Genomic DNA, 22,299 nt, shown 5'->3' on the forward strand with positions numbered 1-22,299 from the left:
ATTAGAGCAGTGTTCCATGCCAATGGGGTCTCAACATTGTTGACTGACTACTGTACACAGTTGCCTTTTTAAAAATCTTAGGCTATTGTATCTAATATTATTTGAGATATGATGGACGTATAAGATAGTTCTTTTTTCCTTTTCTCTTAGCATACTAAACTGGTTTCACTCAAGCAACAAGCATTTATTAAATACCTACTGTATACTAGGCATTTTGCTATTGGGGATACAAATATAAAAGTGAAATAGTACTTGCCCTAAAGTATCTTACTTTTTATTAGGGGATTATAGCAAATATTGGAAAATGATAACAAGAAAAGGTCCATAGTCACGGGAATTATAAATAGAGCCATAGGCAATAAATTGCTTTATATTTAACAATTATAATAGTTCATATTGATTTGATTATTTTTCCCTCAGCAATAGACAAAAACCAGAGTGGGTAGAGGACTCTTTATGAATGGATAGATGGGATGAAGCATGGTCTAGAGGCTCACTAAATTTAGAGGACTTAGGTAAGGACTGACCCAGTCACCTATATATACCAGCTGCTTGACCTGCTGAATAGCCATTTTATATAAAAGAAAATTTTAGTTTTGTATTATTAAAAAATTCGATGACTCCTTGGAGGAGGTCTCCCAAAACACCTAAATAGATGAAGAATGAGATGGAGGCAGATTGGAAATATAATCCAAGGACTTTCTGACCTACTCTTGATTTGGGACTCTAGATGTCATGATCCGATCCTGGTAAGAAATGTCTTGTGTAGTTTCCCCCTATCCTTTCTGAATCATACTCAGTTAACATCAATTCAGCAAACATTAAGTGATGGTAGGGAACTGGATCTTGGAGCTTACAACATAGGAGTTTGTAATTTACAGAGTCACTGATATTTTTATAACATTTTAGAGTCTGAAGATAGTTGTACATTTATTAGCTCATTCAGTCTTCATTAAAACCCTGTGAAGTAAGCACTACATTTTATAGATAAAGAAATGGAAATTTAGGGATGTCAAAGGACTGCTAAAACAACTTTTATATGTTAAAGGTAGAATTTCAACTAGGTCTTCCTGACTCCAATTCTACCATATATAATTATAACTTTAAAGTGAAATGTTCTTGTGACACACCACTGGCTGTTTGACATTGAGCAAACTATTTAAACCCTCATTGCCCTAGGCAATTCTCTAAGATCAGATGAAGGAGAATAATTGACCAATTGGAGGGGCATTAGGAATTTTTCTTACTAGGAAATCACCAGAGAAATCATAGCTTCAGAACAAATGCATGAGAGAAGTACTCCAAAAGCTCTATATAAAGACCAGAAAAAGAAAGACATTTCATACTGTAGGATCAAGGAAGGATTCATGAGAAGGTGATATTTAAAGTGACTTCTTAAAGGAACACTAGTATTTCAAAAAGCAGAGAAAGGCCAATGTACGTTCTAAGTATAAGGAAGAAACGTAGAACTGGAAGAATATATGATTTATGGGGGATATTAGGTAGTTTAGTTTGGCTAGAGCTGGAGCACAAGAATATTTGGTAGAGAATAGGGTTGGACAAGGTTCAAAAGAATATGGCATCATATTTCTTGAATGCCAGTCTAAGTAGTTTGGACTTCATACAATAAGCTGTAGGGAAGTAATGAAGAACTTTGAACAGAGAGTTAAGGTGATCATTATCCATGCAATTTATTGAGCAGTGGTATAAAGGATGGATTAGTAATGGTAAGGAATAGAGCCTGAAAGACTTACAATTATTCAAGTTATGATAATGAAGCCTTTTAAAAATTGTGACTGTAGTGATAGGAAAGGGATAATGATAAAATATATGAAGAATAGCTATGACGTGCAGTTTATTACCTTTAGTTGAAGTGAGGGAAAGTGAAGAGTCAAAGATGGGACCACAGTTTCTAATATGAGGAACAAAGTAATATTGGTGCCATTTGCTATTCATATGCCTTCACCTGATTGCCTTGTGAATTTATGAGATGATTGGCTAGGTATAGGCATGCAGGGAAAGGAACAGGTTAAATTTCATTTTGGAAATGCTGAGTTTTCAGTATTGGTTGAGAAGTCCAGAAGAAAATGAATCTGGAGGTCAAGATAGAAGTTTGAATTAGAGATATAGGGTATCCCAAATGGGAGAGGCTATAGATTAAGAGAATGAGCTAAAAAAAGTTTCCTGGATTTAGTACCTTTGAGAAAGATTTTTTATTTGACATTTTAAGATAGATAAAAAGTTAAATGATGAGATAGTGATGCTCAAGACAGAGTAATTTTTTAAAAAGGGTAGTTTGATGCCTGTTGTCTTTATTTAACAATTATTTCATACACATATTAACACAATTTCTCAAAAGTTTTGACTATGAAATTAAGTTGAGAGATAGATATATTGTAGCTCAAGTGATAGAAGAATCAATTTCAAAATTTTTTTTTCAAAATGAGTAATAAGTAGAAAACTAAGTGAAAGGACCCATAAAGAGGGGGAGGTTAAAAATTATAAGACAAGTGAGGGTTAAAGAACGCTGGGTTAGATGGATTTAGATGGATGGAACTAGATTTACCAAGTATAATGTCTTCCAAGAAAACAAAGGAGGAAAAGGAAGCAATCAATGTGCTGAAAAGTTCTGGGATATAGACAAGAGATTATGGGACAATAAGGTCTTCTCGGTGAAGGAGGAGATAAGGTAAGTGTGGGGATGGGTTTGGGTCTTGAGATCAAGGTAAAGTCTGTGTAAAGGGTACTATATAAATTATAATTATTGGTGATTGGTAAATGTTGGACAAAAAAAATTCTAGAGCAGCATGTTAAAATTAATATGACTTTTTTCAACATGCTTATTCAGCAACATGGCAATAAAAATAAGAGTGAAGAAATTAAGTGGTGGAAGTTATTAATAGAAAAGGACAATGGGAAAAAGTATATGGTAATGAGGTCCTAGAGTGGTAATTCCTGTCTCATTGTATTTTCTTATTGTGACACAGCATAGTGCTTATATGCAAGGGCTTAATAAATGCTTGTTAATATTTGTTAAGGCTGGGAAAGATAGGTAGTTGTGGCAGAATTTCAAAGTTCAGCATCTTATAGATGATTATATGTGGTGATGAAACTTTAGGTGTTCACCTATACAGTATAGTAGGTACAAAATATGCACGACTCTCCCCTTAGTATTGTAAATGTTATTGAATTTTTAAAGACTAATGTAATATATAGTGTGTGTGTTTGTATGTGCGCGTACGCACACATATACACACACTCAGTTTTCTATGGGTAGTTTTTCAGGGATGGATTTGTAATCCTTTTCTGGTATTTCCCAAGCCCTAGCTCCCTCCTTAGCTAGCTGACCTTGGACAAGTAACTTAAATTCTGCAGAACTTAAGTTTTTTTTTTTTTTTTTTTTTTTAATAACTTTGTATTGATAGACCCCTTACCAGGGTAATTTTTTACAGCATTATCCCTTGCATTTACTTCTGTTGTGATTTTTCCCCTCCCTCCCTCCACCCCCTCCCCCAGATGGCAAGCAGTCCTTTACATGTTGAATAGGTTACAGTATATCCTAGATACAATATATGTGTGCAGAACCGAACAGTTTTCTTGTTGCACAGGGAGAATTGAATTCAGAAGGTATAAATAACCCGGGAAGAAAAACAAAAATGCAAGCAGTTTATATTCATTTTCCAGTGTTGTTTCTTTGGGTGTAGCTGCTTCTGTCCATCTTTGATCTATTGAAACTGAATTATCTCTTTATCGAAGAGATCCACTTCCATCAGATTACATCTTCAAACAGTATCATTGTTGAGGTATATAATGATCTTCTGAGAACTTAAGTTTCTTTATTTTTTATTCTTAAAAACCCTGTTAGAGCTGAAATCCACTGGCACATATAGAAGGGAACTCAGAGATAATCTAATGGTCAGTTAATGAAAATACATTTTTATTCTAATTTTCCATTTAAAAATGGCACATGAACCCAGCAATGTGGGGATATTAAGAGGCAATGGATAAGAATGTGATGATTTGTATGAAATCCTAGACAGAGGATTCTCTCTTTCCATGAAAGGGGAATTTCTCATAAAGTCAAGATCACTTCCCTGTAAAATATGGAAGAACAAAGCATTTTAATATTAGCTTGAGCAAGAATAGCCATTAAGAAGAAAAATCAGCTGGGAATGTTTGGTAGAACTCCATTATGCTTGTGATGACATAGCAAACTTGTTACTTTATATAACTATCGCATATTCCATATTTATCTAAGTATAAGACCAGGGTGTTGATTTATGACTCAATGTATTTAAATTGTTATAACAATGAAGTGTGTATAATGAAGATATATCCCCAAGTAGAAATAAATTTTAGATTATCTGTTTTTGAACTACTGCACCATTCCATTAGTTGAGATAAATGAAATTTGATTCCATCATATTTTTCTGCCCTTCTGTAGAATATAAGCTCTTTTATGGTGAAGACTGTTTATTTATTTGATCCGTGTATCTCTAGTATCTCTTGTGAAATCTGAAACATAGTAGGTACTTAGTAAATGTTTGATTATTGATAATACTATCATATGCAGTAGGTAATTATTTTTGTTTTTTTTTTTTTTTCCCACTTAGTCAGGTAAGGCTTCTTGGAGAAGGCACTACTTAAAAGAAGCAGGTTCTAAATGGTGCACATTTGTGAGAAGATTTGGAGAAATGAGTGCATGAGCAAATGAACTTGATGTTGAATAAACAAATACCCTATTGATTTCATTCATACCCTGCCTAACCTTCTATTCCTTCATGGTATGTTTAGTTAAATTACTGGAATGAAGTTGAAGTTGTAGAAGAAATCTTATATAAGTTTTTAAAATTGATTCCAGATTCTGTTAACACTCTCCTTTCTCTACCTTTCCTGGATATTTCTCTGTTAGTGTATGTTTAAAGAGGCATAGGCATAGTAGTTACATTTCAGGTTATCTTAAGAAAACACGAGTTATTAATGCATACATTTTGTGTTCAGTGCACAATTTGTGTTCAATTTTTTGATTATATCAGTATTGGGAATTTCCACTACTAACACAGATCAGTAACTATTCTGTATCTTATCTTAGAAATGCCTAGAACACTGAGAAGTTAAGTAACTTGCCAAGTTTCACACAACTAGCATATGTTAAAAGTGTAACTTAAATTGGGTTCTTCTAAGGCTGAGGCTAGTTCTTTATCCACTATACTAACTTCCCTCTCTAATGAAAAACCCTAAAATACCCCCACATCATATACTCAATTATTGAAGGAAAAAGAAATCTCTAATCATTAATTATCTACCTTGATGTTGATGGTAACTATTTTGTAACTACAGTTTAAGTAGATTAGAGAATAAAGGGGGAATGTTGAGAATGAGGAAGGGGAACATGGCATCACAATAAAAAATTGGCTAGGGTGAAGATGAGGACAAATGGTCCCAGATCAACTTAACTCTTTCTGGACAGGTTCTTTAGAATTCTCTATGTTTTCTTCTACTCAGTAAAGAGAAGGACATAATCATACCTACATTTGAGAAAAATAATTTTGGCAACTGTGTAAAGGATATATTGGAAAGGGAAGATACAAGGAAATAAGAAGACTAAGTAGGAACTAATTGCAGTAACCTAGCTGTGAGGCAATGAAAGTCTGTACTAGAGTGGTGACTATTTAAATAAAATGGGACAGATAATAGAGATTTTGCAACTAATTGGATATGTGAGAAAAGACAGGAGTGAGGAGTCAAAGATGATGCTGAGCTTGTGAATTTAGGTGACGGAAAGTATGATGGTACTTTCTCTCAGAGGGTAGGAATAGGAGTGAAAAGTTGGGAGTTTGTGGGAGGGAGCAGATAAGGAGTTGTTTCAATATGTTGAACTAGAGATACCTATGGCATATGTAGTACAAGATATCCAACAGGTGGTTGATGTGAGAATGAAATTAAAGAGAAAGACTAAGGCTGAATATATAGGCCTAGAAGTCATCTATTTATAGCAAGATTTCTGAAACTTTTTTTACTCATGACCTCTTTACACTCAAGAAATTTTTATGCAATCCCAATTGCATACCTTTATACCTGGGATTGCATAAAAATTCACATTAAAAAATAAAATAGGTATACAAATCAAACATTTACTAATAGTAAATCATAATTTCATTACCCCCACATTCTGTAATGCCAACCCTATATGGGATTAAGACCCACAGTTTAAGAATCTTGATTTATAGAACATAATTGAACCCATAGGAGTTAATAAGAGCTAAGTGAGAGAGGGTAAGGAGAAGAGGGCTAAGGACCAGAGCTTTGGAGCACACTTACAGTTTAAATGCATAACATGAAGATCCAGCAAAGGAGAATAAGGAACAGTAAGGATGAGAAACCGAGTGATAATAGTGACACAGAAACTCAGAGACAAAAGAATATCCAAGAAGAATGGGTAGTAAGCAGTGTCAGATGTACAGAGAAGTCAGGAATGATAAGCTTTAAGAAAACATCATTATAGTCACTCTGCAAAGCAATTTGGAACCATGTCCCTAAAGGTGCTAAATTATGCTACAAAATTATAATACCCTTCAACTTGGGGATAGCACTAATAGATAACAAATTTAGAAGAAAGGGCTGCATACAAAAAAAATTATAGTAGCTCTTTTTATGTTGACAAAAAATTGGAAATTTAGGGGGTACCTTTCACTCGGGGCATAGCTGAACAAATTATGAGACATGAATATAATGAAATATATAGTGCCTCAAGAAATTATGAAACAGTTTCAGAAAACCTCTGAAGATTTGTATGAGTTGATTCAGAGTGAAGTGAGCAGAACCAGAACATTTTTATGTTATTATTTTATTAATTGTTTCAATAATAAACTATGATTCCAGATAACTGATGATGAAAAATGCTACACACATCTTGACAGAAGTGATGGACTACTAGGTAGAATGAAATATGTTATTTAGGAATTTGATCAATATAGGAATTTGTTCTCCCTATTGTTAACAGGGAATTTGTCTATCTGCCTTTCTCTCCCTCCCTGGTTCCTTACCTTCCTCCTTCCATTTATTTCTTCCTGCTTTCTTGCCTACTTTCCTTTCTCTCTCTCTTCCTTCCTTTCCTATAATGTTCTGGTTGGTTTTCTGGAGGTCTCTGGACCAGTTCTTGTTTCAGCAAAGTAATCACCACGAGAATAGCCAGGGATAAAGTCCAAATTCTTTATTATCTCCTTCACAATCTAGTTTCCTTGCCTGGGGCCCAGGCTAGCTTTCTTGGAGGCCTTCCAGAGTCTTGATTTCTATGGAGAAATGGAGGACAGGCCTGCCACCACGGTGGTGTGAGATGGAATGAATCTGTCTGGCTGAGTTTGTCCCAGCTTATGTGCTCTATTATAATTACATTATCATAGGTGTGAATCTTGTTGAATAGGTGTCAATCTTGTAGAACTATATTAAGTACTAAGTGCATGTACTGAACTAGAGAACTATTAATCACCATACTAAACTAGATTGTCTTAACAATTCCACTGAGTTAATACCTTGTAAGAATCCTTGTTTCAAGTACAGAGTTCTGGCCCATAACATCTACTTTCTTTATGAAAACCCCAAAAAGGAGGTGATCACGCCTTCCCTGACTTCTCAGAAAAAGGGTGAAAACACCTTAAAAGGAGGTCATCACACCCTCCTTGATGTTTCAGTAAGGGAGATGAAAATACCAAAGAAAAATGGGTAATCAGACCAGATTAGCAGGTTTCTGAAGGATCTTACTTGAAACAGGTATACATAAATCCATCAACATGGGAGTTATTACATAAGCACATAGTAACACAAGCTAGTAGTGATTTAATGAATCAACATGAGGAATTACACATGTCCAGAAGTCCTAGAAATAGTCCAAAACCAATCTGTTGTCCATTACTTAATGTGTTAGGGAATCTTATAATTCCTGCAAGTTTTGAAGTCCTGCAATAGTCTCATCCTGTATCAGGGAATCCAATGATTCCTGTAGATTTTGAAATCCTGTATCAGTCTTATCATGTCTCAGGGAATCCAATGATTCCTAGGGGTTTTGAAGTTCTGTAACATTCTCATTATCAGCCATGCTCCTTCAGTATCAGATGTTTCTTAGGTCTTCTTTGTTTTGAGGTTTTTCTCTTTTTTCTGACTCTCTCAAGGTGCTCATTGGCACCCCTCTGATTTCTTCTCCATCTGCAAAGATACAAGCAAACCCTCTTCCCCAAGCAGTTAACCTATCTGGTCCCTGCGATTCACCACTTTCTGGATCTTTCCACATCACCTGGAGATTATATTGAAGCTGCTTGCACTGAACACTGCCCTTCTGTCGGGTTAAAAAGCCTGTATTCTCCCCCATTGTAATCCCTTTCTCCCATCTGATTGCTTCTCTGCTGATTGATCATATCAGAGTCCTGAACTTCTAAAGACTTTCTGTATGTAACCTGGGCTGCCATTATGCCCCACGTGGGGCCCTGGAGCTGGACCTCATCTCTTATTTCCTTGAGTCAATCTACATTCTGAGGCCCAATGGAAGCCTCTGTTGCATTTTGGACATGGGGTCTTGGGTCTTGTTCTCCCATCCTTTTGTTCACTCTGTCTCTGTGCCTACGTTGAGTTTTCAGATGCCCTGCTTTACCACATTGAAAGCCTTGATGAGTCTTTCTGGAAGTCTCTTGCCAAGAAGGATCCCGTTTTCCCATGTTCTGCATCATAGCCTGGGTATAAAAGTCATTTGTACTCACTGTGGCACAGTGTCTTATGATCTCTAAAGGAGGTTTTTTTGTGTAGTCCTAGAATGATTCTTCTACAAACCTCATTAGCATTTTCTTTAGCAAGTTGTCTTATCATAATTCCTGTAGCTGCATTTTCACCAATGATTCTTGTGACAGCTGTCTGCAGACACCCCTCGAAATCAGCAAGGGGTTCATTTGGACCATGCTCTATTTTCATGAAGGCTTTTCCTCTATCTTGTTTTCCTGGGAGGATATTCCATGTTTTTATAGCAGCAGCAATTTGCTCATATGCGGTCAAAGGGTAATTAATCTGTGCTGAAGCACCTGCATAATGATCTTTATCTGCTAGCTGATCAAAGGTGATTTGTGTATTGACTCCATTCTGCCTGTTTCATTGGTCTTGTATTCTACATAGTTCACTATACTCTGAAAGCCACAAGAAGTTTTGTTCAGGTTCTAAACATGTCCTTGCTATGGATTTCTGATCACTAGGGGTTAAAATTTCATAAGCCAAATTCTCTATTACCATCTTAACAAAAGACAATGTAGCCCCATAAAGAGTGCAACTCTTTTTCAAATCTTTAATTTTTTCCAGATCAAAAGAAGTGTTTCTTCTCCTTTCTTGACCTGAAGATTCAAACTCTTGAATAACAGAGTATGCTTCTATTAAATCAGATATATCCTGTCCTTTTTAAGCTTTAATTAGTGTCTTTTGTAATCATGTCATAAGCTGCTTCATAGGTGGTGCTGATTGTGTCACTTCCCCTGCCCTCCTCCACCCATGAAGGGTTAATTGAGGGGGATAGATCAGGAGATGGGAATGCCCTACTGGCTCCTGCTGTGAAGCACCAACTCCTTAATTTCATCAGCCTTGTACTTAACTCCATTCTTGTCTAATTCTTTATGCTTTTCATCTAGTTTGTCAATGTCCTCCCCTTGCTGCACTTTCTTCTTTTTCCTTATTCTATAACTTAGGTAATTTCCTAAAGCCAATTGTATTAACTTATATGTATAGAATATTTCTTTAGGAATTGAATCAGGACCATTATCATTGTAATATTCACTTAATTGCTCTCCTATTAATTTCCACTTATCTGGCTCTAATTATTCTTCCTTATAGAACCAAGGAGACAAGTACTATAATGTTTCCAAAAGTCCAATGATCTGCTCCCAAGTTACAATTAAACCTTGTTTTTTTTTTTTATTTTTTTTTTTTATTAGTCTAACTATGTTTTCGACACATTTTTTCTTGCGGTGGAGAAGGCTCCTTTCTAAACATTTGTCCTGTAAGCTGAAATACTAGTTTAGCTCTTAACAAAGTTTCCTCCTTGTCTATTTTTGTACTTGCCCTAATTTCTGGGTCAAGGAGACTTTTTCACTGAACTCAGGATCAGAGACTTTTCCACTGACCTCAGGATCAAGTCAGTCTGGACCTTTGAGTGTAAATCCTTAGCCCCACTTTCAGATGCCAAAATGTAGTGTTCTGGTTGGTTTTCTGGAGGTCTTTGGACCAACCTTCATTACATCAGAGTAATCACCACAAGAATATCCAGGGATAAAGTCCAAATTCTTTATTATTTCCTTCACAATCTAGTTTCCTTGCCTGGGGCCCAAGCTAGCTTTCTTGGAGGCCTTCCAGAGTCTTGGTTTCTGTGGAGAAATGAAGGAAGACAGGCCTGCCACCATGGTGTCGTGAGATAGAATGAATCTGTCTGGTTGAGTTTGTTCCAGTTTATATGATCTATTATAATTACATTATTATAGGTGTGAATTTTGTAGAGTAGGTGTCAATCTTGTAGAACTATATTAAGTACTAAGTATATGTACTGAACTACAAAACTTTTAATCACCATGCTAAACTAAATAACCATTGTCTTATCAATTCCACTGAGTTAATACCTTGTAAGAATCCTTATTTCAGGTAGAATTCTGGCCCATAACACTTTCCTCCTTCCCTCCTTCCCTCTTTCCTTCTTTCCTTCCCATCTTTCCTTCCCTTCTCTCTTTCCTTCATTCCTTCCTTCTTTGCCTCCTTCCATCCTTCCTTCCCTTTCTCCCCTCCTGTCTCAATCTCTCCTCCAAGGAGGGGCACAGTTTGGGGCAGCTAGGTGGCATAGTGGATAGAGCACAAGCCCTGATCAGAAGGATCTGAGTTCAAATGTGACCTTAGACACTTAACACTTCCTAGCTATGTGATCCTGGGCAAGTCACTTAACTCCAATTCCCTCAAGGAAAAAACAAAAAGGAGGAGCCCAGTTTAATGGAGAAAAATATAAATGCTTGATAGTTTTGAAAACTTATTGGTAACTTTGGAGAGAGCAGTTTTAGTTGATTAGTTGGATCAGAAGACAAATTATAAAGGGGTAAGGAAAGAGGACATTAAGACAGTGATTATAAATGTAGCTTTTCCTAAAAGAAGATAATTTCCTAATGAGAAGAGAAAAAGAGTTAGTGGATAGCATCTTGAGGGTGTAGTAGGACTTAATTAAATGTTTTGATGCTGAAGGAAACTTAGATATGTTTGAAGGGAATAATAGATAGTAATAATAGTTATCATTTATATAACACTTTGTGGTTTTCAAAGTCCCCTTATGGTATGACTACTCTATGGTTTCCATTTTGAAAGATACCTACCAAGGTAGTTTTCTGCTTTCCTTTCCTCCTTTCCTTTTCATTAAATTTCCAAGATACCAGACAAATATGTTTTACTAGCCATTGCTAGGAAATTGCTACTTGGTAATACTCCATCTCCAATTTAAGGTCTGTCATTACTATCTTTTAATCTGTGATATACAAATTCAAATTCCATTTTAAATTACTTGCTTACTGACCAAAACTTTCTTTCTTCTGAGGTCCTTGCTGTTGAATAGCAATGATGAAAATACCACTTATTGCCCTTAGTCTTCAGTTTCTTTTCCAACACTTCATAATCTTTAGTAATACTTTTTAGATTATTTCTGGGGAGTATTATTTCTTTTCATATAAAGCCTAAGAAGTGGGTAGTCCATAATGGTCAGTGTTTTCTCTGGTTTACTCATCATTACAGCCTTAGTTTCTGAATGGGGACTTTGTGTTAGTGCGTGGATATGGCCCTTGCTGTGTTTTTTTAATGGAATTATAGGCTCTGTGCTACACTACTTTGGTCACTTAGGTTTCTGTTCTTTCTAGGAAGTCCTGGAGTTAAGCCATATGGATCTTTGAAGTTCAAAAAGTGGCTCTATGTGGTTAAGTGCATCTTAGGCATCTGAAGCTTTGGGATATTCTTGTGTGAGTGCAGCTATGTCTTCACTGTTTGGCTTATTGGAAACTATGGGTTTCTGATCACTCTGAGATTTTCTTCTGGAGTCCTCCATCCTTGCTGCTCCTGAACACAGGACATTTCTAGCTATATTATAACTATGGTGGGCATGAATGCTGCCAGCTTGTTTGTCTGAACTTGGACACTGGCTTTGTAGGTGGCACCCTTAAAATCCTAGCTGATTTTTATGAAGTTCTGGGGTATTGTTGTTTTTTATTGGATGTCTTGATCATTATTTGCCCAAATATGATTTTTAATCTAGCAAGGGTAGTAGTTGTTGGGGAACTAATCTGGCTTTCTCCATTCAGGCAGTCATCTTGGCTAGAAGTATACTTTTTTTACTTTTTATGTTAATAATTAGTTCTTGAGATCAGCTAAGAGACTTTCAAGTAATCAGATTTTAAGGGTTAATGTATTTTGGGAATTATTAATTTAACCTTATTTGCCTCTAGATATTCTTTATTATATGTCAGTAACAAAATTTAAGAGGAAATATAAGAAAGAAAAGTCTTACTCAGAATTACTGTAAAATGCATAAACTATCCAGACGTTAAAAACCAATAAATAAGCAAAGGGTATAAATCCTTACTCTTTGAAATATTTCCATAGAGTTGTAGTGCTGAAAGAGAAAATACTTGAGAAATCATCTAATTTAATCTGTTCATTTTGTAGATAATGAAATTGAATATCAAGTCTTATACAACTAATTAGTATCAAATAAAAAACCAAATTGTATCATGATAAACATAACTGACATTTACACAGCATTTTAAAATGTAAAGTGTTTTATATCCATCATCTCAGCTGAACTCCATTATTACCTTGTGAAGTGGTTACTATAGGTAATATTTTCATTTTACAAAAGAAAATAGACCCAGAGTAGATGTTTACTGTTGTTTAGCTAATGAGTATCAAAGATAGGATACCATCATATATAGTATCTTTTCTTCCACAGTCCTATAAGGCAGTAATTTCTGGGTCATGGATTCAAGAACTCTTTTTAGCATTGATTAATATTGGATTAAACTGGTAGGCATAAAGCAAAGAAACAGGAGTAGAAATGGAGCAGGGAAACAAGATAGTGATTTGGTGAGAGTAGAAAAGAGGAGGGTACAGTTAAAAAGTTACTCTTGTACTGGGGAATGGTAGAGTGCCAACCCAATTATATCAGTTAATATACTATTCTAGGTGTTGTAGTTTATCTCATCATGGTCTGGATTTTTATTTTTGTTTTTTAGGGGATAGCAACATGAACAAGAAGGAGGTACCTCAACAAAAAAATCTAGGAGAGGAAGTTTCTATTGAAATTGTATTATCCAGTTCTGGAGATGAGGATCCCAAACAGGGCCAGTCCTGCAGAGATCTTCCAAGCTCCAAGAGGAGGAAGCGCAACCCTTCCCTTCTCCACAAGAATAACATGACTGACTTCAGAGATGCTGTCCATACTCAGGTTGAGACAGCATCAAGGAAACCTTACACATGCCCTGAGTGTGGGAAGAATTTCCGCTGGAGGGCAAACTTCATTAGGCATCTCAAGAGTCGCAAAGAAGAGAAGAAAGTTCATGAGTGTCCTGTCTGCCGGGAAACATTCACTGAGAGTGAGGAACTCAGAGAACACCGAGAGACCCATGAAACTAAGAAGCCCTATGTATGTGGTGAGTGTGGGAAAAGTTTCCGCCTTAGTTCCCATCTTGTCTCCCATAGCAGAATGCATTCCCAGGAAAAAGGGCCTGATCTAAGCAAGAAAGAGCAGCAAGGGTCATCATCTTCATCTAGTCCATCAGAAGAAATTACAACTCCTAGCATCTTATTTGGAGAGAAGAAGAAAGAGCAACCACATAAGTGTTGTTTTTGTGAAAAAATCTTTGAGCAACATGACCAATTGGTCCAGCACAGCAGCATTCATGCAAAAGATAAGTCTTTTAAATGTCGGTACTGTGTCAAAAGTTTCTTTAATAAGCATGATCTCATTCGACATCAGCGAGTACATATGAAAAGACGCTCTAAGCAAGCCCTGAACTCATACTAATTTCCTTTTTACCCCAATATGCTGGGGATGTTAGAGAAAAGCCTTATGTTACTAGGTCACTGTGATCTCACTGTTGTGACTTTGTTAATAGTTGTTATTGAATTGTACCACTTTGTGTGCTGAGTCTCACATCAACACAAATGTATTTCTTATCTATTCATTCTTTCTCTCTTTCTCTCTCTCTCTCTCTCTCACTCACACACACACACACACACACACACACACACACCCATATGATCATTCCTTTACTCTGCAACAGTGCCCATATAGCAATACAGTATTTAATAGGCATTAAAAAAAATGAGTAATACAGTCAATTAGCTTCTCCTCTTTCCCTCCATTAATGCCAAATAATTGTTCCTTTCTCTTATCCTCTTCCCTCCTATCACATCCCCTGCATTCTCATCACACTGATTTAGAAATGAAATCAATCCATTGCTTTAGTATCTTATAGATAAATTCAGATAAACCTACAGGAGCATTTCTTTCTTGCCCTGTGAACTTCTTTCTAGTTAGAAAGTGCATTTCATACCCATACTTGAGTTTCCTATAGTAATCACAGCTAGAAGAAGGTCAGTAAATATATGCTTTACTGACAGAACCAATATGAAGCTCAAGTCTCCTAAGCAAAGTGGAACAACTTGCACTAAACCCTACCATCCTTTGATGCTACTATCTTCCTGTCCAAAGCAAGTCAAGCAAATCCCCATGCTAAGACACTAAACAGTATCAGTTCCTTGCTGCTCTCTTCATCCCCTTATTCTTCGATATCATCAATGCAAATGGTAATTTGTCTTCCTCCCCAATCCCCAGTAGTTAACATACATACATAAATTACCTATAAGGAAATTTTGAGTCCCGAGCCCATTTTGTGGCTCTTCAAACCTATTGTGTCTCATGTGTGTTATGTTTTTTATCTTCTACTAGATATGTGCATTCTAAATTTCATGTAACCAGACTACTTTAACTTATATTTCCATCTGGAACACATTTCTTCTAATGCTCCACATATATGAAGTATTTTTTATTTGTTTATATTTTGCTTTAAAAAGCCACATTTTAATTTGAGTAGATCAATTCTTTTCTCCCATCCAAAAGTTATATTGAAGAGACATAAATATGGCACTCACCTATAAAGCAGAATCTTCTGAGTAAACTTATGAACTGGAGCTAATGGTCCAAGTATAAATCAGGAAGCCGAGCAAATTATACCTGCTTATAGCATTCAATGGTACAACTTGGTACGGCATAAGCTTAGGAACATTCAACTATATATATACAAGTAATAATTTGGAGCCTAAGACTCAACCCTCTAGGTACTTTGGGACCTTGAGCCAAGATATTCTTTTCCTAAGCCTACATTTCTTTAGAGAGAAAAATTCCATCCATACTTGAATGACCAGTGAAGTAGTAGATAAAACTCTTTTAAGGCATGGGGATGAGACTAAGCACAAAGGTGTTGCATATATGGGTATATGTAATTGTATATAGCTTATTAAGCCACACCTAAAATAATTTTTATGCTTTAGGAATGTTGGATGATATATTATTCTCAAGGGGTACTGCAAGGTTTGGAAGGTAGGAACATGTTCTCTCCATCCCCATATAATTTTCATATATACCTTATAATGCTGCAGGAGAGATATAAATATTTTGTATTTAAGTGGATTATCAGTTTATTTTTTTAATCCAAAGAGATTTCTTTTTGGCAAGTTTTATTAGGTTTAAAATAAATACTATTAATTAATGAATAAAACCAGACAGCATTATCTTCAATTAAGGTACAGTCCCCAGTTTATTAAAAAACAAGACCTTAAGATGATTAGAAAAGTGAAAGCAGCATGTCTTGGTTATTGAAGGAACTAAGACACGATAGAACCCAAATAACTAAATGCTTTCCAAGGTACTATCTTAAGGATAGAGGGACTAAAAATCATATTACCTCAGTCTGATTTTTTGAAGTGTTCCTGATTACTTTTTTCTGGTGTTTTCCCACTTATGCCCCTTGCTCTGGGTCAGAGAATTCCTTTTTCCAACAGGGGAATATACTCTGGAGAATAGGTCAAAGGTAAATGAAATAAGACTGATTATAGTATTTTTCCATACTTAGAAAAACAAAAGTAGCAGCACAAAGCAACTTTCCATATACTTTCCCAATATTTATTGAAAGTTAAAATTTACTGATCTCCAAACTCCCATTTTCTTCCAGGCTTTTATTGTTCTTGGGATTCTTATACTGAGCTCCATAGCCTCCAAGAATCTTTAAATAGTATAAGCTTTATTCCACTTCCAGGAATTAGTCTCCCTAATACTTCCCAATTAGGAAGGAAAAAAAATTGTCCCAAGGGACAGTTAAAGTGACTTTGTCAGTGGTGGCTTTGATTTATGCAATGGGCATAAGTGAAAACCTGACTTCTAATAGTGAAAACATGATTTGTACTACACATGTTAAGAATTTCCTGAATTGCTTTATTTATAAAAGTACAGGGAAAGGTTTACTCCAGGCTAATGGGAAATGCACTGGCTCTGGAATACTGGTTTCAGTTTGGACTTTGGCTAAGTCACTTGCCTGTTTCATTCTTTGTGTATATAGGCATTCTTGCTTTATCAACTGGGACAGTATGAAGATATAAATGAAATTATAGATATTAAAGTATTTCAATAAGTTAAACATTATTATGCACAATTTTTAGTATGTTGATGAAAATTCAGAGATTAAATCCCCTCCAACACACAATCTGCCTCATCCCTAATAAAGTTATAAATCTTTTTACCTCCCCTATAGTGGACTTTTCAGTTGAGTTAATTTTCTGAAGTGGGGGAGGAGGGGAAAGGGAATAGGATTGGGGGATATGGATCTGGTTGCCTCAGAAGGATTAAGAATTCCAGAACTGTCCCAGACTTTTTCAGTGGATAGATGGTGGCATTCCAAAGTATTTGGAATTACTTTCTCAAAATCAAGCAGGTTGTATGGATTATATTCAAAGAAATCAATCTTCAGCATCAAGATTAAGTGTTTGATTTTCTCTAGAGCCTAAGAGAACCTGGTTATATCATATTATATAATATATTGAATATTTAGAAATTTCATTTTGGGGGAGGTAAAAGGGGAGGGAAAGGAAGAAGAGTACAAGCATACAGAGTATGTGACTTCCAGTTCAAACATTTTTAACCTGTCATTCCAAATGAAACTCATAGAATTTTTTTCTAAAAGGTTAAAAATATTTTTTATATATGAATGTTTACTTTATAAAGTAACTAGAAAGACCAAGATGTAGCATTGAAAAATGATCTCTTCAAAGCCAACAAAAACACAGAAATCAGACTCAAACAGTCTATCCTGGGAAGTTTTCAGAACTTGCGTGGAGCAGATTTTAGAAATGTTCCATTGTGTCCTGTCTGATCCTCACAGAATCAAATTCTCTCATCATTGCCATCAGACAATAGTTGGCAATATTGCACTTGTTAAGGTCTTTGACAGTGTGGATATATGTAATGTCCAAGTTAGCTTTCTGGAGGTTTTCCAGACAGGACTTGGTCTCAGCAGGATAGTTACTACAAGGATTATCAGGAATAGAGTCTAAAGTCTTTATTGTCTTCTTCACAATCTGTTCACTCTGATTGTGTCCCCAATTCTCTCAGCCCTTAAAATACCCTATTACAATTTCATCATTACAGTATACTGAGTACGTGCCAACTGAAGTGATATACCATTACATCAAATTAGAATAATTATATCATGCTATACATATGTGAACTACAGAACCATTATCTCATCAATTCCATGAGTTAACACTTTGTAACTATCCTTGTTTCAAGTATATTTCTCCAGAGTTCGGGCCCTCTGTATCTCCTACTTTCTTTTGTTTTAGAACACAGGTAGTCACACCCTCCCTGACTTCGCAGGAAGAGAAGTGAAAACACCAAAAAAGAGGTAATCACACTCTCCCTGACTTCTCAGGGAGGTGAGAATACCAAACCAGATATTATTAGTAGGATTCCTCTGGACTGAAGGGTCTTACTTGAAACAGGTATAAAAATCTGTCAGCATGGGAGGTATTACACAAGCACATAGTAATATAACAATATGTAACAATATGAATCCACATAAGAAATTATACATGTTCATAAATCCTAGAAAGAGGGTATATAAATAACAATCACACATACATCTCCTTCAGCAGCCAAGAGATAGTCCAAAACCAATTGCCCATTACTTCATGAGTCAGGGAATCCAATGATTCCTGCAAGTTTTGAAGTCCTGCAACAGTCTCATCATGTGTCAGGGAATCCAATAATTCTTGCAGATTTTGAAGTCCTGTAGTAGTCTCATTAACAATTTTTATTGTTCATTAGCACACGTAGTCAGAGATGGAACCAACTGATGTTTCTTGGGTCTTTTCCTTTGTTTCAAGGGTCTTCTCTTTTTCTCTCCAATGGACAAGGCGAATACGGCTTTTTGGCAGCCATCTGATTCCTTCTCCATCTGTAGAGATACAAGCAAGCCCTCTCCCCCAAGCAGTTAACCTATCTGGTCCCTTCTATTCACCACTTTCTGGGTCTCTCCACATCTAAAGATAGTGGAGCTGCTTACTTTGGACACTGCCCTTCTGGTGGGTTATAAACCTGTCTGCTGGAGCCAGTGCATCTTTATCAAAAAATCAAAAAATTTATAATTTAAAGAGCTAAATTTGAAAGTTCTCTAGGGTTACCTGTGGCTCACCTTTTGTTTTTGGAGAAGAGTCTTGTTTCTGTTTCTCCTCTCTAATATTGCCTGTCCTTGAGAATTAAAAGGTATGCCAGTGGTGTGTAAAATCTGATACTTGCATAAAAGTGTGCAAAATGTTTAGATGTATATGCAGGTCCATTCTGTTTTTATTGCTTGTGGCACATCCGTAATTACAAAAGCTTGTATAAGGAATTCAGTAACCATTTAGGCTGTCTCTTTTGCTGCTGGGGGCTCTTCCCTAGAGGAGCGTAAGAATGTAGAAAGAAAAGCAAACTGTACACAGGCTTTTACTACGCTCCTAGCTTCCTCTTTTGTTATTCCAAATTGCAAATGTAAAGCTCAAGCAGCCTGATGATATTTAGAATAAGATTCTTGGGCTGCCTGAAATAAAGGAATATTGGCTAACATGGTAAGAAGGCATTTCTTTGCCTTTGAATTTCCATAAAAAATAGGACCTATGAGTTCACTGTGAGAGTGGGGACATGCAAGATATACTTCTTACCTTGACCCTTTCTTACTTGCTCTTGAGTTCCTTACAGAGCTGATATATATTAGAAGCTACAAATTTTATTTGGGCTGTGGCAATTCTTTGTACCACACCTACTGAGTAGGCCAAATCAGATATTATATTAACATCTCCTGGATAATAAGTAAGAGCTAGCATGATCTCATACAATTCATTCTGCTGAGTGGACTAAAAAGGAGTTCTAATTACTCTCTTTATAGTTAAACCACAAGAGTATACAGCACAAATGTAATGTTTGGATGCATCTGTAAAGATACTTGGTCCTTTAAAAAGAACTTTAGAAATCTTTTCTTCAAGAATCCACTGTCAGTTATGTAATAGGTTATCTTTAATGGGGACCCATGTGTAAAATTTGGAGCTGTGTCCAATAAAATTTGCCACTCTGGATCGTATCTCAGATAATTGTACTATTCACTCAATGACCTTTAATAAAATTCTAGCCACAAGCACTAGGTAAGGAGTAAGGCTTTGTTCTGGTTACACTGGGAGGTTCACCCATTCTATCGCACTGTGTCCTTGATGAAGGACTGCTGTGGGTGCCTCTTTCGTAGCAAAAACTGATATTTCCAAGGGTTTTTGAGTAACTTTTTCAACCACATTGGATAAAGCCAGTTCAACCTCTCTCAAAGCCTCTTGAGCTTCTTTTGTAAACTGGCATTGTGAGTTTAAAGCAGTGTCTCCCCTTAAAATGTCATATAATGGTTGTACTTGGTAGGTAGTTAAGCCTAAGACTGGATGCATCCATTGTATATCTATCAATTTCTGAAAGGCATTTGTTCTTAAAGAAACTTTTTGTACTGTAATCACCTTAGGATATACTTCATATCTTAAATATTGAAAAGAAGCATGTCTTTGAATTTTTTTCTGGAGCTATATGCAATTTGAAGTTCCTTAGTGTTCCTACGGTCTTTTGTAGATATGCTTCTAACATTTGCTCCTCAAGTGCATATCCTAAGATATCGTCCATGTAATGTAACAATATAACTTTTGGAAATGCTTTTCTTATAGGAGTAAGAGCAGCAGCAACATACAGTAGACACATAGTAGGGCTATTTTTCATTCCCTGTGACAAAACTAAAGTCTTTATTGTCCCCTTCACAGTCTGTTTATTCTGGCTGACTTGTGTCTCCAGTTCTCTCAGCCCTTAAATACCCTATTGTAGTTATATCATTATAGCATACTGAGTATGTGCCAACTGAAATGATTCTATCATTATATCATACTAAATATGTGAATTAGAGAATCATTATCTCATCAATTCCACTGACTTGATACCTTATTGTAAGTATCCTTATTTCAAGTATACTTCTCCGGAGTTCCAGCCCTCTACAGATAGCTTTTCTTCTCCCAGTAAAAAGCAAAATAAGATGGAACAGTGTGAAGGCAATGATGAAGAATGTGAAGCATTCATTCTTCAACCCACTGATGGGCTTACCTTTCCTCCTCTATAAAATGAGGGAGCTGAATTAAAAAGATAAAACATTGATCTAGGAAGCACTTCATAAGTATTAGTGATACAAATATAAGGATCATACACAGTTCCTCCACAAGAAACTTGCATGCCAGTAAGGGACAACAAACTTAAAATGTTTTATTATTATTATTTATTTTCAACAACACAATGATGTGAAAAAAACTATATTACCCATCCTCAAAAGAAAGGGGAAAAAATTGGTTAGTTTTCAAAACTCAATTGCTGTCTCTAAAAGAAAACAAATGAAGGATTTCATTCAGAAAACCACCAGTTTTCCACATCTACAAAGTCTGAAAAGGGATTAAAATATAGCTCGACTATCTGGGTGCTGGAACAATAGAAGGAGCTTCAAGAGAAGGTTGTAAAATACCCTGCTGCTGTAGATTGTCAGTGAGAAGTGACATCTGCCTGTCCTGAATAGTTTTCATAACTACTGGAGTTAAGGAGAAACAACTTAGTTATTTCAATGTCTAAGGGTCTGCATTTTTGTATGCCACTCAAATGCATCTACTGCACTGAATGATCACTAAGACTTGATTAGCTTTAGCAGGAACAGAAGAGAAATAAGTGTAATCTACACCACTGCCACAACCAAGAGAAAAATAATTTGTCTAAACTATTCCCAATCTGATCTGATTCAGATTTTGGAAACAGGGGGAGGGCTGGAGAGGACTTTTTATACTTATTTTTGACAATCCAGTATCCTCTATACCTTGAAAGCCATGCACTACTATCAAGATTTGATGGTTAAAATCTCTGTAGTGATCTGACACATTAGACTCAGACTTTTAATCTCTTGAAAATTTAAGTCTATGAATTGTGGCAGTGAGAAGAAAGTGGAAGGATGTTCACCAAAGGAAAGAAAAGCTAGCAGCAAGATGCCAGGATTTGCTCAAAACAGCTTTGTATTACCTTAAGTGTCAAAATTGAGAGAGGAGTACTCAGAGAAAAAACTCATTAAAAGGAATCTCAGAGACACAGGAAGATTCCATTCTATAGATAGATAGATAGATAGATAGATAGATAGATAGATAGATAGATAGATAGATAGATAGATAGATAGTTATAAGTATAGGTATATCAATTTAAAGATATTTAGGATAAGGATAAGGAATTTAAGGATAACAGCGACTCCAGTCCAAACAAATTATAAACAGAAAACTACGAGGCCACTGGGATTAATTTTGGGGAAGCCTGCAACTTGTGTAACATCAGAGGTATTTGTAATATAGACAGGAAGGGTAAAGAGTTCATCTGGTATGCAGAATAGAGATAAGAATTAATGATTCCTCTGAGATCATTAACGGGGCAAAACTAATGGGAAAAAAAGCAGAATTAAGTTTGTAGTTCCTACTTTGCAATAGTGGAGGTATATTTTACAAACAGGCCTTTTGCTAGAGTAAATATTGTGTTTGATGTGCAATGATGGTGCTATTAGCATAACTCAAGGGTTCTAAGCATTTTTACATAGAAAAATGACAATATTGAATAATGAATCAAGT

At 35.9% G+C, this 22,299-nt stretch overlaps 1 protein-coding gene across 3 annotated transcripts in view; it reads left to right on the plus strand.

The window, feature by feature from the left end:
* The window catches only part of ZNF496 (zinc finger protein 496), a 38,786-nt gene extending 21,936 nt beyond the window's left edge, over positions 1-16,850 (plus strand). For all 3 annotated transcript variants that reach the window (XM_051995671.1, XM_051995674.1, XM_051995672.1), the window contains one exon: positions 13,278-16,850. In XM_051995671.1, the coding sequence (XP_051851631.1) occupies positions 13,278-14,068 (791 nt within the window). In that variant the 3' untranslated portion in view covers positions 14,069-16,850. The remainder of the gene's footprint in view (positions 1-13,277) is intronic.
* The last annotated feature ends 5,449 nt before the right edge of the window (positions 16,851-22,299 follow it).

Source organism: Antechinus flavipes, chromosome 4 (assembly GCF_016432865.1).
Source record: "Antechinus flavipes isolate AdamAnt ecotype Samford, QLD, Australia chromosome 4, AdamAnt_v2, whole genome shotgun sequence".
NCBI classification, from domain to species: domain Eukaryota; kingdom Metazoa; phylum Chordata; class Mammalia; order Dasyuromorphia; family Dasyuridae; genus Antechinus; species Antechinus flavipes.